This window comes from Medicago sativa, chromosome 3, assembly GCF_051527215.1.
Source record: "Medicago sativa cultivar Bolivia chromosome 3, Bolivia_mono, whole genome shotgun sequence".
Taxonomy (NCBI): Eukaryota; Viridiplantae; Streptophyta; class Magnoliopsida; order Fabales; family Fabaceae; genus Medicago; species Medicago sativa.
In genome coordinates this window covers 5,422,814-5,448,763 of record NC_140751.1, presented here as the reverse complement: position 1 = coordinate 5,448,763, position 25,950 = coordinate 5,422,814, and the positions used below count along the sequence as shown (strand labels likewise).

At 32.5% G+C, this 25,950-nt stretch overlaps 2 protein-coding genes, 1 long non-coding RNA gene and 2 pseudogenes across 3 annotated transcripts; 2 read left to right on the top strand and 3 right to left on the bottom strand.

The window, feature by feature from the left end:
* Nucleotide 1: 1 nt before the first annotated feature.
* Nucleotides 2–4,018, top strand: LOC146935149 (ribosomal RNA small subunit methyltransferase-like). The gene is made up of 2 exons (XM_085750303.1): nt 2–426; nt 3,024–4,018. Exons 1-2 carry the CDS (start codon nt 118–120, stop codon nt 3,768–3,770), a joined length of 1,056 nt encoding a protein of 351 aa, XP_085606429.1. The 5' UTR covers nt 2–117; the 3' UTR covers nt 3,771–4,018.
* LOC146935148 (uncharacterized) lies at nt 50–4,075 on the bottom strand. Its single transcript, XR_015030140.1, has 2 exons — nt 775–4,075; nt 50–721 (listed from the first exon to the last, which is right to left on the bottom strand). It is a non-coding gene; the product is annotated as an uncharacterized LOC146935148 (long non-coding RNA).
* Nucleotides 4,076–6,134: 2,059 nt separating this feature from the next.
* LOC146935147 (uncharacterized) lies at nt 6,135–7,770 on the top strand (annotated as a pseudogene).
* Nucleotides 7,771–8,997: 1,227 nt separating this feature from the next.
* On the bottom strand, nt 8,998–11,741 carry LOC146935146 (uncharacterized; annotated as a pseudogene).
* Nucleotides 11,742–17,035: 5,294 nt separating this feature from the next.
* On the bottom strand, nt 17,036–18,207 carry LOC146935145 (F-box/kelch-repeat protein At3g23880-like). The gene has a single exon (XM_085757602.1). It carries the CDS (start codon nt 18,205–18,207, stop codon nt 17,041–17,043), a length of 1,167 nt encoding a protein of 388 aa, XP_085613728.1. The 3' UTR covers nt 17,036–17,040.
* Between the last annotated feature and the right edge of the window lie 7,743 nt (nt 18,208–25,950).

Genomic DNA, 25,950 nt, shown 5'->3' with positions numbered 1-25,950 from the left:
TGAGAAAAACGATAGTGCACACTACTCCTACAGAGCTAGGTTTTTGAGCCATTGTTCTGCGGCGCCACAATTTTGCGACGAATTCTCAACGGATTCGTTAGATAGATCGTAGCAACAATGGCAGGAGGGAAGATAAGGAAGGAAAAGGGAAAACCTTCTTCACAACACACACCATATCAAGGTGGAATTTCCTTTCACAAATCAAAAGGTCAACATATTCTGAAAAATCCATTACTTGTTGATACTATAGTGCAGAAATCTGGTATCAAAACTACTGATGTTGTTCTTGAAATTGGTCCTGGTACTGGGAATTTGACTAAGAAGCTTTTGGATGCTGGTAAGAAGGTTATTGCTGTTGAAATTGATCCTCGTATGGTTCTTGAGTTGAATAAACGTTTTCAAGGAACCCCCTCTAGCCGCCTCACGGTAATTTTCTTCCTTTTTGCGTAAAAATTGAATTTTTGTGTAATGTTGTTTGGTTTTTGTTGAATGGTAGAAAGGGTTTTTTTTTTCGAATAAAAATTTGATTTTTTTTTTTTTTTAATGTTGTTTGGTTTTTATTGAATTGTAAAAATCTTAAACATTTATACTATTGTAAAAATGGGGTTGTGTTAGCTCCCATGGAGCACTGATACGGATTAATAATTTATTTGTGTGTTTGATTTTGATTGTATTGTAAGAATTTTAAACCTTCATGACATATATGGAGTTGTGTTGGGACCTATGGAGTTGTCTTAGTAAACCTTCATGACATATATGGAGTTGTGTTGGGACCTATGGAGTTGTCTTAGTTTTTAGGGGGAGTGAATAAACGCGGTGGCACGCGAAAACAAACACACTAAAGTAGTCTGTAATTGTATCAAATGTGAGAAGTAGTACAAAGGAAGGAATTTGACTCCTCAAAAGTAGATGTATTAAGTAGTAAAATACGGGATTAAAACCATTAATTATTCATTTGTTCACACAAATTTGTGGAATAGTTATCAATTAAATTTAACAATGGAATAATTCCATGGCATCAAGTCTGAGTATGTGTTTGTTTTTGCAGTGAAATAATATTAGATGTGTGTCCAATTCAAAGCTCGCGCTATCTTACTGTGAATCCCTAGTGCTTGCTTGTTTTTATCATGATTAATTGAACATATGTGGAAACTAGCATAAATTTCAGAGGATATGTAACAAGACAGTATGAGGCATTACTATTAGAGGCATTATTTTGACTACGTTCTGAGATTCATTTTGATAAAACTGTGTTTGTCCATGTTTGTCCAGTTGTGCATGTATATATTATTTCTTTAAATCGAATCAGTATTGTTTTCTATACAACTTGTTATAAATAAGAAACAAAATATGAGAGTATAACCTGCTTATGATGATGAATAAACTAATTAACACTTAATAAATGACTAAAGGACTTGTTATCGTGAGCATAACTCAGTTGGTAGGGACATTGCATTATCTATGGCAGAGGTCGTGGTTCGAACCCCGGATTCCCCGCTTATTCACCTTAAAGGTGAAATTCTAGCTACTTGACAAAAAAAAAAAAAAAATGGTTAAAGGCCTGGCATTTGTTTCTTTTTTAAATTTTGCTATCAGATCTTCTTCAGATAGAATCTCAACACCTGCTTCTGAGGTGGCAGACCACCATTCCATGATTTCTTCCTGTACAAAAAGGGAAAATAGCATCAGTTGAAATTAATAGCCAAAACATGTGCTCCTACATGTGCACCATGCCACCATGATTTTGCCAATCCGAACACGTGTATGCCATATCCACAGACACCAAACATGCTATTAATCTAAAGTATACGTGCTACATAGGTAGGTTAGGACTTGCATCTAATATACTAGTCTTTTGGGTTGATTTTGTAAGAAAGTAAGAAAGAAATTTACTGGGTTAGCATTGATGATGAAAGAACCGGTCCAAGTGAATATAATTGATAATGAAAGAACCGGTCAAAGCGAATAAAATTGTGGTTTGGGCATCGGAGATCTACAGAGTATGCCATTTCCAGCTTGTGGAAACCAAAATAATGCAAGACCTGAAGGAGTAATGTGGTGTGTGAGAATAACGAGTGTTGTTCTTTGAGATTTTCTACAATTGGTGGTATATGCTTTTGAGATTTTTTTTTTTCTTGGATGTTTAATCAAACTGACCTGAAGCCATCCATATAAAAAATTGAAATAATTAAATGTGTCTTTGATTGATTCTAGTTGACTGTTTTATTTGACTGGAATGAGATCTTTGTGATGGGTTCAGTATTGTTAATGAGTACTTGTGGAAAAAAAAAATCAGGGTTGTTACTTGTCTCTTTAACCAAAAGTATATATTTCAGATTTCTTTGATGCAGTGGTCTGCTTTAATGCTTAGATTAGTATGAGGCTTCTTTTTATTTTGAAAAAATATATGGAGGCTTCAGTATGACAGTAATTTGTTTCTAATGCTTTACTAATATGCGAGGATTTTAAAATGTTCGTTACTTTATCTTTGACTGCTGAAAATGTTATTGAAGTTATTGACCTATAGTCAAAGCTAGTCGCGGCTAGTCTGGCTAAATGTTTGAATTTTATTACGATACTCTTTCAATGCATTTTCTGCTTTTACCTGGCTAGAAATGAAAGCATTAACCTGAAATTCATGTTTCTTTTAAATGTCACTTGGAAAGAATTGACATTTTGCTATTGTGTTGTATAAAATTAGGTGTGACGAGATGCAATTGTCTTGTGTTGTGGTTTTCATATACTGTGTTGATTTGCACTAGATGGCTTTGATAGTTTGTATTCTACTGCATGTGTCATTCTGCCTCTCCAAGTATCCCAACTTCCCTAGCACAACATATACTTTTCCCTGGTTGTTTAAACTTAGCATCTGAAGGTTTTTTTTTTTAGGCAAATGATAATTAGTTAGTTGTTATGTTAGTTTTCAGGGTTTGAATCTTGGACCTCTTTCTTAAAACTTCTTTGGTATCCCTTAGCTCGCCATCTTAAGTTAATTTATCTTTACTTTTATATGATTATTGCAGGTTATCCAAGGTGATGTGCTGAAGACTGAACTTCCATATTTTGACATATGTGTGGCGAATATTCCATATCAAATATCTTCTCCTCTCACATTCAAGCTACTCAACCACCAACCTGCATTTAGGTGTGCAATCATAATGTTCCAGAGAGAATTTGCCATGAGATTGGTTGCTCAGCCAGGTGACAAACTCTATTGTCGTCTTACGGTAAACACTCAACTCCATGCACGAATCTCCCACCTCCTTAAAGTTGGAAGAAACAATTTCAGGCCTCCACCAAAGGTTGATTCTTCCGTCGTACGGATTGAGCCTAGAAAGCCCCGTTTCGAAGTTAATCAAAAGGAGTGGGATGGATTTTTAAGGATTTGTTTTAACAGAAAGAACAAAACACTTGGTGCAATATTCAGGCAAAAGAATGTGATATCTATGCTTGAAAAGAATTACAAGACTGTGCAGGCACTAAAACTCTCGCAAGAAGGTTTGTTGAAGGAAGCAGACACTAAAGTTGACTTCTCTAATTTTGCTGATTTTGTCAACGATCAAGGGATGGAGATGGATGATGATGGAGTAGATGATAATGATGAGGATGAAATGGATGTTGAAGATGGGGGGGCATCTGAATTCAAAGACAAGGTTTTAGGTGTTCTGAAAGGAGGAGATTATGAAGAGAAGAGATCTTCCAAACTCACCTTGCTGGAGTTCATATACCTGCTTTCTCTATTTAACAAATCTGGCATTCACTTCACCTGAATTTATATTTATCCTTTTCCAATTTTGTTTTTAATATTCCAGTTGATGCTAGTATTTCTACTAAGTTAGTTTTTTTTTTTAAAAAAAGAAAGTAGTATCAGATAAATGGTCTTTGCTACTTCAGCATTATATTTTGTTGAGCTCCTTCATAAGCTTATGCTACCTGATATATAATCTATAGTTGAGACAGATTGAATGTTATTTTTTGTTTGTACTACTTTATGAGGAGGATCTATGTTTTATTCAAATGTCTAGTGATATCTCTCTGCAAGAATGTAGTTACTTTGTTACAAGCACAATATTTTTTTTGAAGGATACAAACACAATACACTCTCCGATCACTATTATAAGCAAAAATTACATTTTAGATTCATTCATTAAATATCTTTAAAATGTTGATTTTGCTACCGGAGGGTGTATTTTGTTGCAAGCATGATATGTTTTACAATCAGCTTAATGAAATTCAATTCTCTCAAATTATGAGAGCCGTAATAGATTTTAGTACAGTAGTAGAATTTTAAATGAAAAGGACAACATCAACAAAAAAAAAAATGTATTACTAATAGCATGCATTTGAGGGTAATTTAAGTACTATATTGAAAATAAGTTACATGGGAAAAATCATGTTTCCCTTTTAGAGCAATGCTACCATCAGTCACTTTGACACTCACGGTTGGGCACTCTCTTCCTGATACGGCCACGTCACCCTGTTTTTAATGACAGTTACTTGTTAACAGAGACCTCAAGTTTAGTTTTTTTGTTTTCTATTTTATTTTATTTTTTATATGCAAAAAATCAAAGGCTTTTTGTAAAGCTATTCGTCTGCAACCCAGAAGGATGGATCCGAACCAACATCACATTCACAACAACCTTCAATCTCCCAAATTTCCCAACCTTATATCTTCACCTGAGAACCAACCTTCAACCTTTAGCACCTTAATCACACATCAACAAAAAAAACAAACCTTTCCCCAAATTTCCCACAAAGGGCCAAGGCATTATTCCAGTAAACTATCAATCCCGAAAATTCATATGCTCATGCCAATAACTATGCTATGCATCTAGTAAATTCAAAGCAAAATAAAAAACTGTCAACACCAAGAAATAAAAAGAAACTCAAGTATTCCCTTTCCTTTTATTTTTTTTTAATCGCTGTATTCTCTTTATTTGTGTTACCCAGAATTGCAAAACACACACACAACCTTATGAACAGTCACAAAACAACCTTACAAATATGTAACGACACAATCGCCTTCCCCTAATTCTTCAATCTGTAACAACAATAGAGAGCTTGCAATAAGAGAAGTTGATATGAGAAATTCAATGGGTTCAGTTCAGCACACAAAGAATATTTGTTATTTGAAAAGAAAAGAAAAAAAACGCATGAGCTTCTTCTCATGTTGTTATGGATCTTCTTCAATTCCTCCTTCTGCTGATATTGAAGATTGAAGATGTTGGATTAAGGTGTTTTTGGATCTGGGTAGTGGGTACAACGCAATTTAGTTGAGAATAATAATAAAAATAAATAAAAGGCTGATAAATTATACTTGTTCAACCGGTTGCCGGTTTAAGAGATTAAAAAAGAAATGATGTGTCCCTAATAAAAGAGAGAGTGACAGTTCGCAAGTGTATGAGCGGCTGCCCCTAGCATTGCTCTATGCCTCGTTTTATTTCTTCACGTACATGCCTCATTTTTTTCACAATATGGTCTTCTCAGTTTGATTTTTTTTTCTTAATTCCTATTTTATCATGATATTATTGACTATAGTCTCCCATATTTCTTGTATTGCCAAAAAAAAAATCTTACTGTAAAAGAGAAGTTATGTAACCAAAAAAAAGAGAGAAGAAGTTATTATGTTGAGCGGCAAGTGGTTGTATTGTAATCGGTCACATAAACGTTACTTTGAAAATGCAAGGGGCTAATTTACACAACCAATGCATGCATTATGCAATGCCAATCCCTTTTTCCAAGAATTCAATTATACACTACTACCTCCGTCCCGTTTTATCTGACCCAGTTTGGTTTTTCACACAGATTAAGAAAAATGTATAAATAAAGGGGAAAGTGGAATATATTGTATTGGGAATGATGAAAGTAGTATTAATTAGAGTTATATTGTATTGGGAATGATGAAAGTTGTATTGAAAATTGAAATGACTCAGTTATTTTGGGACACTTTTTTTTAGAAAATGGGTCAGATATTCCGGGACGGAGGGAGTAGTAAGTCATTTCAAAAGACACATTCAATAGCTAATAAATTGGAGTATTTTACACAAACAAAATCCATTTTGCACCTACTATATATGAATGCTGAAAACAGTACACTACATTTCATCTGCAGTATCTGAATTTGCAATCACATCATGGTTCTTTCTTTTGTTTCTCGTTTGATAGCTGCTACCATGGCTGTTTTTCAAATTGAGGAGCAAGTGTCTTTGAAAGTTCTGGTAAACACAGAAACCAACAAAGTTTTATTTGCTGAAGCAGGCAAAGATTTTGTTGACATTCTATGTAGCTTCTTAACATTACCATTAGGTACCATTGCAAGACTTGTTCAGAAAGATTCAAATATGGGACCGGTTACAATTGGTTGTCTCAACTCTCTCTATCAAAGTGTCGAAAATATTGGACTGTTGCCGATTAATAATTCATCAGAAGATTATTGCAGCACTCTCAAAGTTAATATTGATGATACTGTCCCTACAAATTACTTCATGTGTTCGAAAGATCACGGTCATCATTGCCCTTTTATTTGAGCATAGGTACAAAAAGAAATTATGGTAGGTGTGGTAATCGTTTGAACCGTTCAGTTTCGCTAGCTCAGCTGTGCAATGGATTTGTTAAAGGTGCTACGACTTTCGTCATTACTGATGATCTAATTGTCTCACCACACTCCATCGATCACACGTTATTGGATCTGATCAAGAATTTGGGAATGAAAAACACATGTTCAATAAAAGAAATGACTGTCAATGTCACTAAGGAAAAGGTTTTATATTTGCAATTCATTTTTGTTTCCTAAATCATTGTTCATATTTCTTAGTACTTTCTCTTATTCGCCACTTTTTAACTCTAATTTTTCAATTCACTACTGTCTTTGATTGATTAGTGCTAATTCTGTACAGGTATTGGATCTGCTTAAGTGTTCCTTGCTCTCCAAGACACCTCTAACCGATTTGTTTTTGGGAATGAAACCATCTATTGAGCGATCAATGATGCGATCAACGATTCTCTCTTGTGATGTTGAAAACATATTTTGTAGTGATGTTCAAATCACCATCAAGTTGGTCGTTAGAAAATCGGATGACAATATATTGTATGCTCTAGGGGGGAATGATTTTGCAAATTTGATTATAAATTTTCTATCCTTTCCACTTGGAGGAGTTTTAGGTAGGTTACAAGGGAATAATTCTTTAGGTAGTATTAATGGATTACACAAGAGCTTAACTACTTTAAATGAAGACAAGTATTTGACTTCCAAAGAAGCAAAAAACAGGCTTCTCGAGCTACGTCTTTTGCAATATTATTGTTATTACCAGTGTGATGCTTCTGATGAAAGAATTATTCGCGTTCAACTTTACAAAAGCGATGAAGATTGGAGTAGTGGTGGAACTTTTTCAAAAATGGAACTGGTTACGGATGAAGGTATGTCAAAAGATCACAAATGTACTTGGTTACGGATGATCTGGTCATAGAACCATGGTTGTCTCCAATTTCGTCTTTATATTTGCATAATCGTTTCAAAACTCCTCTTGATGATTTGGAGGAAAAAGTTGTCACTATTGGCACCGAAGAGGTAAATATAAAAGAGTGAAAACTATGTAGATTTATAACCTTCACTATTTTGCTTATGTACTGTTTAAAGTTTTCACACTAGACTGATTATGCAGCAGTTGCTGATCTCACATTGTTACGTTTGTGCAGAGTTACAGCATATTGAAGGCAGCTTTAAGCTCAACATCTGCTCTAACGAATGGTCTCCGTCAGTTGTTAACCTAAGTAATTAAGCATGAGGAATGAGAATCATTCACTTTATGTTGTTTATTTAAGATATGTTAGAGGAAGTTTGTAATGAAAAACATTTCTAGATTACTATTTTGTTGTTGTTATATCATTTTTGGCACTGCTGTTTTAAGATCTTAATTTTGAGTTTAGAATGACATATATGTAAAATCAGTTACATTTCTTTCCTCTCCACATTATCTGTATTTTCTTGGTATTTGCAGCATACATAAATTATCACTTTGTTAAGGTGCAAAATTCATTGGTATGTAGTGGTATTCTTAAGCACAAGTTGTGCAGAAGATTAGCAGTATAGTTCACCAAGAAAGATAATATTGGACTGCAAGCTCAGCCTCGGTGAGTGATATAATTTTTAATTCTTCAAATTTTATTAGTGTAATGAAGTTGCCACTTCTTCAAACAGTGAAACAAGCATCAATGAAAATATAGAAGGAGAACTTGATTACACTAATTCAAGTGAGTCAACTGAAGAGAGCCAATTAGATCCGAATAGAATCAACCTGTTTGCATGAGGGTCTATGAAAGTGGAGAAGGTCTTTCAGAAGAAGAAGGCATGACTAACATGACCATGTTTGCATCTGCTGATCCAATCTCATTTGAGGAAGCTGTGAAGAGTGAAAAGCGGAGAAATGCAATGAACTTGGAAATAGAATCAATTGAGAATAATGACTCTTGGAAGTTGACAGATTTACCGGCTGACGGAAAGAAGATTGGAGTGAAATGGATATTCACAACAAAGCTCAATGAGAATGGAGAAATAGATAAATACAAAGCAAGACTTGTGGAAAAAGGATATGCTGAACAACATGGTGTCGATTACAATGAAGTCTTCACACCGGTAGCAAGATTAGATACAATTCGACTAGTGCTTGCGCTTACTACTCAAAGGGGATGGAAAATCTATCAATTGGATGTAAAGTCAGCATTTTTGCATGGGCTACTCAATGAAGAAGTGTTTGTGGAACAGCCTTGTGGATATGAAATTAACGGCAATGGGCATAAATTATTATTATCCCAATAATAATACAAATTATTATTATTATTATTATGCCAATACATATAAGGGTTTTTCTATCATGTGCAAACATATAAATTGTAATTCGAAGTAACGCAACAACAACAAAACACACTTCTTGGAGACAAGACTGGTCAAACTTTCTTGTGGTGAACACAATTATTTTCATATCACAATAGCAATGGTTCCTAGCATGGAATCTTTGATTTGATTTCATTCAACTTAACAATAACATCTTTTATCAACATTCGATGAACAAGAAACTCTTCAGAACATGCAACTCCAACTCTAGCAAAAATCACCAAACACTTTTTAATCTTGTTTTCCACAATTCCTGTCTGATCTTCGACAAACGGCATAAGCAAACGTTGGTCCACTATCTCAAGGATTCCATCAGAAATTTTCATTTTACAAAACTTGTGTAGGCTTAAATTCTCACAAAACATACTATCGATTGGTCTCTTTCCGGTGAGCATCTCTAACAGAAGAATCCCAAAGCTGTAGATATCTCCCTGTGGTGATACTGGAACACCTGTTCCGTACTCTTTTTCAAACAAAAACTACAACTATTTAGGGGAGGAATAATGAAGGAGTATATTGTGTGTGTATATGTATATATATCACAATGATGGTCATAACTAATTTAAATAATAATAAATTAGCAATGCTAAATTTCTGAAAGATAGTAACTATTAATGGATTTAAGAACTTTACCAGGAGGAATATATCCTATTGTTCCTTTAATTCTAGAGGAAATTACTTGATCTTTACTTGAATGCTCGGTGGCTCCAAGAATGATCCTAGCTAAACCAAAGTCTCCTAAGTGGGCTACATTGTCATCATCAAGAAGAACATTGTTTGGCTTAACATCACAGTGAACTGTAACTTGCTCTGTATCATTGTGAAGATAATCAAGTGCATGAGCTACATCAAGAGCAGAATCTACCCTTTGTGTGAGGTTGAGATTGTGATTTTCAGACCCTTCAATATCATGCAACATCTTTTCTAGACTCCCGTTAGACATGAACTCAAAAACAATAGCCTTGAAATCTTCACCTTTGTAATCAATACTTGAACAACAAGTTAGGATTCTTACAAGATTTCGATGCCTCATCTTTCCTAGAGCTTTGCATTCCGCTGTGAAAGTCTTTGCTGCTCCACGTGTTTCAAGATTCAAGACCTTTACAGCAATAAGTCTTTCAAAATTAAGAAGAGACCCTTTATAAACAGAACCAAAACTTCCTGTTCCTATCAAATTGGATGAAGAAAATGCATTGGTCGCTTCATGCAGGTCTCCATAAGTAACCCTCAATGGCTCATTTTGCAGAGATGGCGAAGAAGGTAACCTTTTTGACTTTCTCGTGAGAAAATGCACGATTATAAAAGCTATGAATGAGATCAAAACCCCACAAATTACACTGATGAGGATAAGTTTCTTTTTGAGAGATCTTTTGTGTTTCTTGGAGGGCACCCTAAAGCATGCTGGAAGCTTCAATTGAGGTATCCCTCCACAAAGGTTCTTATTTCCGGTTAATGAAATTGTTGACATTGCTAAAGACACCTCCTGTGGGGACCTCACCATATAGATTGTTAAAAGACAAGTTCAAAGTATTCAAAAGTGCTAGGTTTTCTAGTTCAAAGGGGATTGTGGTTGAGAAATTGTTGTAAGAAATGTTTAAGGTTTCGAGCGACCTTAACTTGCCAAAGGAGGAAGGTATACTTCCATTGAAGAAGTTTCTCTCCAACACAAGCTCCGTTAAAGTAAAACAATCACCAAGTTCAATGGGGATTTCACCAGACAACTTGTTTTCATGTAGATACAATATTGAAAGGTGCTTAAAGTTACCGAACCCTAAAGGAAAAGGACCGATCAGATTGTTCTTAGACAAGTCAAGATTTACCAAATCTTCTAGATAGGCAAATGTTTGAATGGGTATTTCACCACTCAATTTGTTATCAGATATACTTAATGTCTCTAAATGGGTGCAATGTCTAAGGGAAAATGGAATGCTTCCGTGCAAATTATTGATAGGAAGATATAGTTCGGACAAGATAGTGAGATTTCCAATACTATTAGGAATGACACCGTATAATTTGTTTGATTGCAAGACCAATCGTACTAGATTCTTCAGCTTTCCGATTGAATTTGGAATCGTTCCCTCGAGGAAATTATTTCCAATATTTAAGTAAGTTACACCGATTAGTTGTCCAATTCTTTCTGGTATCACCCCATATATTTGATTAGCCTTCATATTAAGCCAACTGAGACGGAAAGAAAAATTTCCTATAACATTCGGCAACATACCACCAAATCCATTTTTACTAAAAATGAGTGCTGACAATTGACTGCAGTTGGTTAACGAGGAAAGAAAGTCCAAATCATGATCTCCTCCACTCCCAAAATTATTAGCGCTAATATGAAACCGCTCAAGTTTATTTAATCGACCCAAAGTAAGAGGTATTGGGCCATTAAAAGCATTCCATGATATATCAAACACTTGCAATTCAGTGAGGTTGGAAATTGAAAACGGAAAGATTCCAGTTAATAGGTTATCTTCAACATAGAATCCTTCAACCGCTTCAAACAACCAACTTGTTTTGGAATTTCACCATGCAAGCCGATATTTGAAAATTTGAGTATTCTTTGAAATGTTAGATTTCCCAAGGCTGGTTCAAGAGTAACACCCCAGGTTTGATTCTCCAAATGCAAGATAGAGACTCTCATGTGAGCACGACCGCATTTAACCCCTTGCCATTTACAAAAATGTAGAGACTCATTCCATGACGGCAGAGAATCAGGCACGTCATTTGTAAGTTTTTTCTTCAAAGCAAGCAAAGCTAGCTTGTCTGTGTCTGAACTCAAAGAGAGAACAATGTTTACTAGTAGCATGCTATACACGCAGAAAATAAACATCATACTTTCTAATTCCATGATATATCATACTCAAAAAATCATAGTAAAGACCATGTGGATCCAACCTTTCGTTTTAATTTCTCATGAGTGTTTGCCTAAATACAAAAATTATTTTACCTATTTTATCCTTCGGTGAATGCCTATATTGGTGCAGCACGTAATAAAGACATGTTGGTCCAACCTTTCACATGATGCTAGGATCCATTTCCATCGATGATTCACTTGGAATTGATTAAGGTGAGAAAAAAAGATGATAACATTATTGCAAGATCGCAAAACAAACCAAAAGTTCATCATGAAGATGCAATGCATTGTCCTATGGCTATGATCATCAATGGTAACCCAATTATCAAAGTTTTTTTAATTGGAAATACTTAGCTTGGTGCGGGTTAAGATCGTCTCAGTTTCTTAACATAAATGTTGAGCTCTATTTAGAGATAGACATAAAGTCAAAAACAATTTAAAATATATGTAGTCTCCGTAAGTATAACTCATTTTGTAGATAGTAGTATTTTGTTCACGTTAATCACGAAACAACAAAACAAAAATCAAAATTTCCTTTATTAATCATTTATGTAATGTGTTTGATCTACCATTTGAAATTCAGAATGGCTAATGAACAATTAACCATTGACAAGCATGCCAGTCGCCACCTTAATCTTCACTCCTCAGCAGTTACATTTGTTGAACCATATTTCTGATTGTAATCACCAACACATTTGATTAAATATTGCATTAAGATACCATAATCGCTCATCCGATTCTTCAGTCACTACTGTTAGAACATAATTTTCTTCTTAATGTTCCACCTTTTGACTCAACATATTTGGTGATGCAATGCAACAGACTACAAAGAAGTATTTATTCAAAAAAAAAAAGACTACAAAGAAGTAATTTCCCTAGCTGCAGGATGGTTTGGACTCTTTCTCTAAGCTTGTGCTTTTTGCAAGAAGGGTCACTTGAAAGAGTGTTTTTGTGTGAAGAAAGCATGTAGGGTTCAGGTGAATGTGTACTCTTGAAAAAATTTCGGCGTTGTTACTTGCTCTATAAGCAAAATGTTGAACTTTGGAGTTTCTTTGATGCAGTGTTTTGCTTTTAATCCTAAAACTAGGGTCAAGATCCTCTCCATTTATAACTTTTTCCATTTGTTAGACTAGAAGTAGTGCTCGGTATAGATATTTTTTTACTATCAAAAGTTTAGGAGTTCTAGGCTTCAATATTTAGGGTTTTGAAATGCTAGTGTGTTTATTAACTCATCTTTAACTGTTGAAAGTGTTGTGAAAGTTATAAGTGTAAGTATATAGTTGAAAATCGTCTATGACTAGGCAAATGTATGAACGTTGTTACTACGACTTAAATCCATTAGTTGAAAGATTCTAATAAGACATTGTTACTAATTAAACTGCGTTTACGTGATAGTTAAGTAAAACCCTGCCTTCTAACATTAGGAATGAAGTACATATGAAGACTTTCACTTGAAGAAAGTTTTTTAGAGGAGAGTTTTTTAGAGGAATTTTGTTAGAATCTTTGACATCCATTAGATGCTCGGAGGTTTTCTACAACTAAGATCCTTTGGATATTACACTAATCCGCGAGTCAGCAACAAAACGTCTTATTTTCATATATATTTTTAACTGGGATGAACTAGCTCCCAAGTGAACGATTCCACGAACGCTGTGTAGGTTTAAATCTAGAGTATTTACTAAACTTCAATAAATTTATCATGGCTTGATTATATCTTACTTAACTATAATAAATCAAAAAATAGACATATTTTTCATCGATTCAAAAACAAAAACTCCTACAAAATCATTAAGTAATTACCATTGATTCATTCATCATTGATAGTTCAATTTGAAATTAAAAGTTTGACCAAGAAACTTGTCAATCCACCTTTTTAGAACATTCACCACATGTGTATCAATAAATTCAAAAACTCCTTGATATGGAATTACAACCTCATGGACTTCATCTTCATTTGCTAAGATTTTTGGTTGCCAATAAACTTTTACTCCATCTTTTATAATCGGTTTCTTGAGCTTCGTGTATTGCACTCCTTTAAGTTCACTAAATTGTAGAGGTGGTGACATCCATGGACGTAGTGGCATCAAATCTTTCAATTGTATCAATTTCGGTTGATCATGCTTGCAATTAGACACCATCGCTGAATGTAATTTGTAAAGTTCAACTATCCTGTAAAAGTAAAAAATTGGAGAGAGTTAAAGATTAAAAAATAGAAATTATGAGGATTTCGAGTAATCGAATGAAAAGAAGGCAATATATATACATGCATTATGTAACAAACTCTTAGTTCAATTAGTTACCATGTGAACCGATTTGATATGAATGGGTTTCTTTGGAAGATAAGATTTTCATTTTTCTTCGGAAAAATATTAGATCTTTTTTTTTTGTTGCTTAAAAAATATATTATATTTTGAATTAAGTAGGGTGACAAATATTTTCGTGAAAAAAATCCATAAAAGAAAAAAAAATCGTTAAAAACTCCTCAAAAAGATTATTTTCGTTAAACACTCTTAAAAAAACATCTTCGAATTCAACTAATCACCACCTTCACAAGTAAGTTTTTTACTGTTTGATATATGTATTTCTATTGTATTTTGATGTAACAAACTATGTTTATCTTTGAGTAACAATATGACAAATATAATATAAATTTATCTGAAAAATATAATTTAAATTCTTATATCTATACTATCTATACTATATATAAAGAAAACTACTCATTTTAGCATTTTCGGGTTGGATTTTTCTTTCCAAAAATACCCTCAATTTTCAATACAAATAACACGTGTAACAAATAGATAAGAATAAATTTAAATATTAAAACAAATGTAACAAACACGATATGAATATATATATATATATATATATATATATATATATATATTTCTTTTTTTTCTTTATCATTTAAAAAGTGTAACAAACTACATGAGTATATTTATACTTACTTTTTCATCATTCCAATTATACCCTTAAACAACTTTTTCTATAATAAAATTGTTGTCGGTGTCATTAAAAAAAATAGATTATATTTTTTTTGTTATATTACTGATGTCATTAAAATAAGATAATCATGATAAGTTTGGTTTGTTATAACTTGAAAGCAACAAATATTTATATTTTTAGTCTTAATCAAAATTTCATAAAAAAACACCGTTCATAATATTCAAACTTAACATTATAAAAAGAGCAGGAAGACAGACACGCGAATGTCCGTCTTTTCGCTAGTTTTTCAATAACATCATTATAACATTGTACTCCCTCCGTTCCTTTTTGAGTGTCTTTTTAAAAAATTAACACAAAAATAGCATTGTGTATTTTTGCACATTTTCTTCCTATTATACCCTCATTTTAATCCACCAACAAATTTCTATATATCCCCATAAAACATAAATTGCTATAAAACATAAATTGCTATATATCCCCCTATGAACAGGGGAATAAATTAGCTTCAACAATGATGTGCCATGAATAGAGCTTGTACCACACGCAACACAATGAATGTATATTAAAAACTAGATTCTATAGCAGCAATATAATGCAGCATTATTATCAAGAAAAAGAATATAATAAAATGATCCTCGTTCGGCAAATTAGCGTGGATGTCCAAGAAGTATTTAAACAAAGGGAAATGTTAATATACAATATTTATAAATTTGCAAAAACATTGCCATGCTTAAGATATACATAGAGAACAATGTTCTAAACATAGGTAATATGATCTCTTAGTTAATTCAACAAAGTATATATTTGTACCAAAGTTTTGAAGTAAATGAAATTAATAGAAGTTTGTAGAAACAAAATGGTTTTGTCTTTCCTCTTCTCATGCATTGCATGTTTACTATATTGATGTGGGTCACTTACACTCTGTTTGGTAGGATAGAAATAGGGAAGAGAGAATAAAGGAAGAGAGAAGTTGAAGAGAGATGGTGAACTTCTCTTGTTTGGTAGTGAAGAGAAATAGGGAAGAGAGACTAAAAAGCCATGGGTCCCACACAAAATTCTTTCTCCCCATAACTGACGAGAAATAGAAGGAGAGATGGGATGCTTTTTCATATTCCTATTATACCCCTAATTTCTCTTTTCATTCAATTAATTTTTTATGCCTTTGTTATAATTTATTGTACTGTAATTTTTTTCCAGCGACAACTGTGCTTTGTTCATTCCTTAAAAAAAGCTTTATTTCATATGAAGTGGCTGTTTTCTAGTATAAATATAGAGTGTGTTTGCTATTTCACAAGTGTACTGTTGTTTATTATTTCACAAAACATTTACGAAACAGGGCCGTCTTAAACAATTTCTAGGCCCGGTTTTAGTTGTCCAAAGGCTGAAGAAAAAAAATTAAATTTTGGGCCCGAAAAAAATTAAAATATTAAAATAAGGAACTATAAAAATAAATTATTGAAAAAATGGCTTAGGTGGGACTTGAACCAAAGACCGTGCACTCAACTATACATTCCCGCACTACTAGAGCAACGCGCAATGCTTGATTTATTTTCGCTTTAATTATATATAATAACTATTTTAGTTCCTTACATATTAAAAAAAAAAAAGTATTTTGGGCCCCAAAAAAGTTGTGGCCCGGTGACATAGCCCAGCCTCGACAGGCTATGGGCCGGCCCTGTTACGAAATATTACAATTTTTTTTGCAAATACTATTATTTTTATTGATAGAAAAAATACTTAAATTTATTATATAAAAAAATATATGTTTCATTTAAAATAAGTAGTGAAATTAATTAATTGAATTTAAACAAAAGAATCAAATTAGTTTGAATGGAAATGTTATTTTAACATAGGGACATTATAGTACTTTTAAATATAAACAACACTTTTCTCTTCTCTATTTCTCTCATTTCTCTTTTATACCAAACAATCCATCAAATCTACTCTATTTCTCATCTTTTTCTCTCTTTTCAAACTCTCTCTTACCTACTTCTCTCTTCACAACTTCTCTTCTACACCAAACACACCATTAGTTGTAAACATTTTTTTTTTTGCTTACACTTTCAGCCTATTAGTATTATCCTCTAAACTCAAGGACCATTTTATTATTTAGCTTTGTTTAAGGTTTTATAGACCAACTCATATTACAGAATATTCTAGAGCGAAAGAATTTCTTTTTAGGTGAATTACCTTAAATACAAAAGCAAAAGAAGTTCATTGGATGGAAAGACTATCAAACCTTTACCAATACATAGCAAAAAAAAATCAAATCAAAACACAAAACATACTATATATACAACATATAAGAATTAACAAAAATTCAATCTATTAGTTGGAAAGGATCTTACTTTCAATAACTCAAAACCAAGCTTTCAGCATGATTTGTTATATGGCCCCCCTGCGACTTGTATTTACCGTTGGTAATTCTAGCTCTTTCTACACTATCATCTCTCAAATTATAAACTAGTAGGTCTTCAAAACAGTTTGCCAATATCACTGTATCACAATTTTTAGAAACGTGCAATGGCATCCACCGAAAATGAATTCTTTTCCCCAATTTATGATATATAATTTGAAGATTAATCTGAAGTAGTTGAGTCCAAGACTCTTCAACACCATACTCTGTCATCTTCCATATAACAAAATGAGTTACTTTAACAACATTAGAAAAACAAAGACAATCCATCAACACACATAGATATGGTTGAATCAATGGAACTTCATCAAAACCTTGAGGGAGACGTAACTCCTTGTATGTTTCCGTATGCAGATCAAGTGAAATAATCATAAATTGTTCAACACTAATATACTTGCTATTATAACAGTGTCTGTCGTAGTAATTGTGAAGTGTCAACCAATTAATACTACCACTCAAATGCACTCCCTTATCCAGATGTTTATAATTCACCGGAAAACTTTGAATATTTTTCCAAACATTATCGCCTAAACTAAAAACTTTCGCTTCTTGTAAGGCCACCACCTTATAAGTATTTGTTGAATCATCATAACCAAATGTAAACTCAAAAGGGTCGAATGAGACAGTAGAACGATACCCTAGTGTATTTGATATTGTCCTTGTGGCAGGGTTCCAAAAACAAAGCCACATAAATTTACATCTATAAGAATGACCGAGCAAACATAGCAATCCATTGCAGGAACCGACAACCTCTTGACAATTCTTACCCTTCAATTGATAGTAAGGATCATCGGTAAGGGTGATCGACGAACTTTCCAACAAACAACTCAAGGAGATTGGTAAAACACTTCGACCCTCTGTATATTGTTTATCGATATACACTAGTGCGAGCTGGGGTTTTCGTAGAGATCGTTGAAGGTGCAATTTGATGAAGAAAGAGTTGGAGATTAGGGTTTTCCATGACTTAGACACACACTTCAGTCGCATTAGAGATTTCACGGGAAGGAAAGAAAGCACTTCTATGATAAGTTCGTCGGGGAGGATTATCGGCAATGATGCCGCCTTAGGCAGAAGCTGCAACTTCGGTGGTGGGAGATTCATCAGAGCGATATCTCTGTAGGGTTACGCTGCTGCCTTTTTTCTTGAATTGAAAGCCAGACGCTAAAATCGTGCACAATTTTAGGTTTTATAGTTGCAAAAAGTGGAAAGGAACAATCTTTTTCTTCTTTTTATGTTTTTTTAAAGGAGCCGTATTTTATTTTTGGCTTAATACTCCCTCAGTTACTTTTCAAGTCTGTTTTTAGAAAATTAACACAAAAATAACATTGTGTATTTTTGCACATTTTCTTCCTATTATACACTCAATTTAATCCACCAACAAATTACTATTTTTTTACACACACTTTATCTTTCCAATAAATTTAATATTTTATATTTTTCTCGTAACAAAAAATTGTCAGTTATTATCTTTTTCTTCAACAAATTCCTATTTTTTTACGCACTCTCTTTCATAACAAACAATTGTCAATTTTCTTCCTTTTGAACATTCATGGAGTTTTTTATTTTTCTTCTCTCAAATCTGTTCTTTTATTTTGCACTTGAAATTTTAAACAATTGCTACTCATCTTATTTATAGAATTTTAAGTCTTTATGAAACCATTGTTTGTAACAAAATTTTGTTTAAATTTGAAGATAACAAGAAACAAACTTTGTCTAAAAAAAACAAACAAACTTTGTTTTTAAAAAAAGAAAAACAAACTTTAATTTTCCAAATAGATAAGATTAATTAGTTTTATTGAAAAAGATAAGAGTAATTGACAAAGGGTATAATTGACAAATCGTACTCTTAAAATACCAAAAAGACAGTTAAATAAGAATGAAAAATTCACCCTAAAAAGACACTTAAAAAGAAACGGAGGGATTAATAAACAAATTTGTTTAAAAATATAATTAGAATAATGAAAAGTTCAGCTCAAATATTCTGTCCCTTTATATATTGTTATAGATCCAATCTTATCGTTTGTTTCTTCCTTTTTTAAGAAAATCAATTACACTTTTATCCATTATTCCTTTTTTTTTTCTTTGTTTCTCCCTTTTTACATTTTTATTATATCTACACTCGAGTTCGGGCGAGAATGGCCCGTGCCCATCTATTCGCTTTTTTTTTATGTGTATAAATCATGAACAATAGTTTTTATGAAATTTTGATTAAAATTATTTTGAGTTTGATTAAAATTATAAGTATAGATATATTGCACTTTCATATTCTGACAAACTATAATTATTTTTTTCAATGACATCAAGAATATAACAAATATGATATAAATTTTTATCTTTTTGAATGACATCAACAATATAATATTTTTATAGAAAATTTTGTTCAAGGGTGTAATTGAAAGTGAAAAAACCACTCCAATTTATTAATATTTATTAGTATGATACATTACATTGATCTGTTATTCGTTGATTTATAATTTTTTGGCTTAAATATGTTATTCGTCCCTGCAAATAGGGGTCGCTTAAAATTTCATCCCTGCAATCGTTAATCCTTTTTTTTTGCCCCTGCAAAGTTTAATCAGTTAAAAATTCGTCCCTTGACCAAGTTAATGACTGCCACATCATCAAACTAACAAAATGGCATGAGAATTGACGAAAATACCCCTGGCTTATTTTTTTTTTGTTTTTTTTTCCTTCAAAAAAAATTCAGTTTTTTCCCGAATTTTTTTTACGATTTTTTCCCGAAAATTTTTCAGTTTTAATTTTAACAGTTTTTTTCGGAATTTTTTTTTACTTTTAATTATTTTTTCAGATTTTTTTAATTTAAAAAAGAATTTTCAATTTTTTGGAAAAAAAATTAGCCCAGGGGTATTTTCGTCAATTCCCTTGCCATTATGGTAATTTTGATGACGTGGCAGTCATTAACTGGGTCAAGGGACAAATTTTTAACTGATTAAACTTTGCAGGGGCAAAAAAAAAGGATTAGCGATTGCAGGGACGAAATTTTAAGCGACCCCTATTTGCAGGGACGAATAACATATTTAAGCCTAATTTTTTTAATACTATTTATTAGTATCCCCTAAAAAAACTATTTATTACTATTTTTTAATCCTATTTTTTTATTACGGCGAGGGATTTGACTTTAAGACTCTGTAAGATTTGCTAAACAACTATTAAATGGGAGTTGGTGTCACTTAGCAGAGGCTTCTACGACTTTCATTTTGTAACATATGAAGATTTGTGCATGGTATGGACAGCAGGCACTGCCAATCTCAAGTTGGGGGTCCTTCATCTTTCTCAATGGACGAAGGATTTCAATATTACACTCATAAATAGACACATGCTCAAATTTGGATTAAACTTATTGAGTTGCCACAAAAATATTGACAAGAAAACACTCTTTTTGAAATAACAAGAGTCGTGGTTGCCTCAGCACAACTGGGAAACTGGAGGAAACAAGGACTGGAGCAAATCCGGCCAAACTCGTGAGAAACCTCTTCTTATCGAGCATGTTGCCCCAAAAAAGAACGGTTAAAAAATGGAAACCTCGTGTGCATGATGGTGAGGTTGTACTTCCAAGCCTGCATAGGATGAATTAGAGGCTACAAATAGTGTGGAAGAGGAAAATATTGTTTTAGAGAAATCTATCGTTGACTTGTTGTGCCGAAACCTACGGAGATTGCCTTGGGAGCACAAGGCGGTACATTGATTGATATTAATGACAACACCTTGGTCAGTACCTCCTTTTAGCTTTGCTTTGCAGAATCTCACCAATGAGGTGCCTAAAAACAACATCTCGACATATTCAGAGCTAGTTCTTGTGCTTGTAGAAAAACATGACACAAAGACTACTAAGCTCGTTGAGGCTCCACTGCCAAATGACCAAACACATGCTCAAGGGATTAATTCCCCTACGACTCGTAAGGATAGAGTGCCTAAGACCCACGTGCATAAAGGTACAACGGTTGATCCACCCCCCACATAGTAATCCCGTGCTACATAAGGAGGTTGAATTGCTTCAACAAATTCGGGATATGTAGAATATGATGTAGAACTGCCTTTCACACCCGTTCCAAGGGTAAACCATCACCCTTTCCTTAATGAAGTTTTTTATTGGAATATTCGAGGTATTAGCAACTTTGATACTAGATTTGCACTTAAGAATTTGTTGTTGTTGTTGAGCCTAGGATCTTGTTCCTATTCTTCTTCGAAACCAGTGTCATAATTGTCTTCATCCATGACTCTAGATCCTCCCACATGAAGGCAACAACTATGCAAACAAGCTCACCAATCTTGGTTAAGCTATTTAGGGCTCTATCTGGTGGACGAATTTGCCTACTTTTGTTAGAGAGGTATTTTAGGAACCTTTTTGCTTTGCCTTCTTTTCGCTTTCTTTAGACCTTTATTTTTTTTGTCTTTTGAGGGTTTTGGTCTGTCTTCCCTCTTGTATATCTTTTTTTTTTTTTTTTAATAATATACATTTTATGAGTTAGGCGGCATATGATGGGTGTTTCTTCGAGGTGCCAACTTAGTTGGAATGTATGTGTCTCCCTGATGTCGGTCCTTTCTCTTGATTCATCGGAAAAAAGACGATGTTTTTCTTCCCGTAATATTAATTTTTAACATATTATATGTTCTATTTTACATCAAACCTATTATAATACCATGTCTTTATAAACCATATTAAATTGGATCGGTCCAGGTTTTTTAAATGAGTCATCTAAAACTGAACCGAACCGCATGTAATTTTATTTTTGGATTAGATGAGTTTTTGCCTCAAAATTGAACTAAATTGCACTGCGAACACCCTTACAATTTCATGCCTCCACCAAAGGTTGATACATGTTGGAACTTGATCAAAGGATAAACACACACACACACTTTTTTTTTACAGACACACACACGCACACTTAAATGTGTTTGAACGATGGAATATTTTGAGCCAATGTAATTGAGAAAATTCAAATCCTTTCAAGTAAAATCCACTATTTGGATGATTAATTTAGAGAATTTCAAATGATACCTAAAAGTTATGATTTTAAAAAAAAAAAATCTTGTAATTTTTTTTCTTCAAATTCAGTAAGTTTATCCCTTTTTTGTCGTCTCCCCATTTGCTCTTGTTCAATAACTTCTTCATTTGCATTAGGCTCTTGTTAATCCTCATACTCTATACATACATTTGAGAATGTTTAAAATGAACAAATACACATGGCATATCCAAATCAAATTTAAAAGAAAAGTTACATGTGGCAATGTAAGGTTGAAGCATAAAAGTCATAGTCCAATTACACCATTTAAGACAAACTTTTTTTTTTAATGACACCATTTATGACATATTAAAGTAACAAATTATAACCAACAATCAAATAAAAATCTTCAACAACAAAATTTTGAAAAATAATCTAAATAAATAATTATATAAAATGACATAATTTCAAAATTAAAAAAGTAGAATTATAATATTTTAAATCTGCAAAAATAGTTTTTTTTTTATTTATAAGATATATTTTGAATTGATTGAAAAATTACAATCTCAAATGACTACATTGTTTCTTGCATATGAATTTTTTTGTCAAAATAAAATACTAAAAAATATGAGATAAATATCATTACTGTTAAATATAAAAAAAAAACATCGAGGGAAAGCATTTTTCAAATATAATAAATATCTTTGAAATAAACAAGAGACTAATATTTTTCGATAAAACTATATGTTTGTCATTGATAAATAGAAAAATATACAAGACAAGTTTTTATCAAGAGAAAGAAATACAAGACTTGGGTTGGGGGCCAACGACCTGACCTAATAAACCACTAAAGCAAAACCCACAATTCAGTACAAAAATGGTAATAAAAGAGAACAGTCCTAAACAACCATTTCCACTTACAATCCTACGAACACACGTAGGGGCGCTACAATCGAGCGGTAGTGGCACGAAACCTCATCCTCTATACATCCTCGGCCTCTATCCTCTATACATACATTTGAGGATGTTTAAAATGAACAATACACATGGCACATCCAAATCAAATTTAAAAGAAAAGTTACATGTGGCAATGTAAGGTTAAAGCATAAAAGTCATAGTCCAATTACACCATTTAAGACAAACTTTTTTTTAATGACACCATTTTTGACATATTAAAGTAACAAATTACAACCAACAATCAAATAAAAATCTTCAACCACAAAATTTTGAAAAATAATCTAAATAAATAATTATATAAAATGACATAATTTCAAAATTAAAAAACTAGAATTATAATATTTTAAATCTGCAAAAATTGATTTTTTTTATTTATAAGATATATTTTGAATTGATTGAAAAATTACAATCTCAAATGACTACATTGTTTCTTGCATATGAATTTTTTTTGTCAAAATAAAATACTAAAAAATATGAGATAAATATCATTACTGTTAAATATAAAAAAAAAACATCGAGGGAAAGCATTTTTCAAATATAATAAATATCTTTGAAATAAACAAGAGACTAATATTTTTCGATAAAACTATATGTTTGTCATTGATAAATAGAAAAATATACAGGACAAGTTTTTATCAAGAGAAAGAAATACAAGACTTGGGTTGGGGGCCAACGACCTGACCTAATAAACCACTAAAGCAAAACCCACAATTCAGTACAAAAATGGTAATAAAAGAGAACAGTCCTAAACAACCATTTCCACCTACAATCCTGCGAACACACGTAGGGGCGCTACAATCGAGCGGTAGTGGCACGAAACCTCATCCTCTATACATCCTCGGCCTCTATCCTCTATACATACATTTGAGGATGTTTAAAATGAACAATACACATGGCACATCCAAATCAAATTTAAAAGAAAAGTTACATGTGGCAATGTAAGGTTAAAGCATAAAAGTCATAGTCCAATTACACTATTTAAGACAAACTTTTTTTTAATGACACCATTTATGACATATTAAAGTAACAAATTATAACCAACAATCAAATAAAAATCTTCAACAACAAAATTTTGAAAAATAATCTAAATAAATAATTATATAAAATGACATAATTTTAAAATTAAAAAACTAAAATTATAACATTTTAAATCTGCAAAAATAGATTTTTTTTTATTTATAAGATATATTTTGAAAAATTACAATCTCAAATGACTACATTGTTTCTTGCATATGAATTTTTTTTGTCAAAATAAAATACTAAAAAATACGAGATAAATATCATTACTGTTAAATATAAAAAAAAAACATCGAGGGAAAGCATTTTTCAAATATAATAAATATCTTTGAAATAAACAAGAGACTAATATTTTTCGATAAAACTATATGTTTGTCATTGATAAATAGAAAAATATACAGGACAAGTTTTTATCAAGAGAAAGAAATACAAGACTTGGGTTGGGGGCCAACGACCTGACCTAATAAACCACTAAAGCAAAACCCACAATTCAGTACAAAAATGGTAATAAAAGAGAACAGTCCTAAACAACCATTTCCACGTACAATCCTGCGAACACACGTAGGGGCGCTACAATCGAGCGAACGTAGTGGCACGAAACCTCATCCTCTATACATCCTCGACCTCTATCCTCTATACATACATTTGAGGATGTTTAAAATGAACAATACACATGGCACATCCAAATAAAATTTAAAAGAAAAGTTACATGCGGCAATGTAAAGTTAAAGCATACAAGTCATAGTCCAATTACATTATTTAAGACAAACATTATTTTTAATGACACCATTTATGACATACTAAAGTAACAAATTATAACCAACAATCAAACAAAAATCTTCAACAACAAAATTTTGAAAAATAATCTAAATAAATAATTATATAAAATGACATAATTTCAAAATTAAAAAACTAGAATTATAAAATTTCAAATCTGCAAAAATAGATTTTTTTTATTTATAAGATATATTTTGCATTGATTGAAAAATTACAATCTCAAATGACTACATTGCTTCTTGCATATGAATTTTTTTTGTCAAAATAAAAAACTAAAAAAATACGAGATAAATATCATTACTGTTAAATATAAAAAAAAACATTGAGGGAAAGCATTTTTCTATTATAATAAATATCTTTGAAATAAAGAAGAGACTATTATTTTTCAATAAAACTATATGTTTGTCATTGTGTTTACCAAAAACCAGATAAATAGAAAAATATACGGGACAAGTTTTTATCAAGAGAAGGAAATACAAGACTTGGGTTGGGGGCCAACGACCTGACCCAGTAAACCACAAAAGCAAAACCCAACAATTCAGTACAAAAATGATAATAAAAGAGAACAGACCTAAACAACCATTACCACGTACAATCTAGCGAACCCACGTAGGGGAGCGACAATCCAACGTTTGTCTGCCAACACAGAAACGACCCAAGTTCCAACAACTATCTTCAAAGTATCAGAAGATCATAAACGCCCTTTTGAGTCAAAACAATCAATTACGAACCGAATCCATAAAGTCACAGTGGTCTTGAAACTTCGGTCGTAGTCTAGATCAAGGGATGAACAACGACATAAATCAACCACTGTCCACCAACGATGCAAGAAGCAACCACGACAGATACAATATTGTAGGTATGATGAACGACTACTACCGTCAACACGGAGCATCTACGCACCTAGCCATTTCGACCAACATCAGGATAAAACCAGCCATGTTGAATCAAAATATACATCCAACAGAACAACGCCAGAACTAAAGAACCCATACCTTCAATCCAGAAAACGAGATTCATGATTTTCAGACAAAATCACAGAGCCGAAACAAAGTTACCAACCATCTTCATTTCCACGAAACAAAACAAAAGCAAACACACAACAAGACTCTGAAAGGACAGCCATTGC

Excerpts from the sequence above, each read along its gene's own strand:
- LOC146935145 (XM_085757602.1), bottom strand. The coding sequence starts at position 18,207 with ATGAATCTCCCACCACCGAAGTTGCAGCTTCTGCCTAAGGCGGCATCA.
- LOC146935149 (XM_085750303.1), top strand. The coding sequence starts at position 118 with ATGGCAGGAGGGAAGATAAGGAAGGAAAAGGGAAAACCTTCTTCACAA. Across the intron at positions 427-3,023 it reads CCCCCTCTAGCCGCCTCACG|GTTATCCAAGGTGATGTGCT; the intron begins GTAATTTTCTTC and ends TGATTATTGCAG.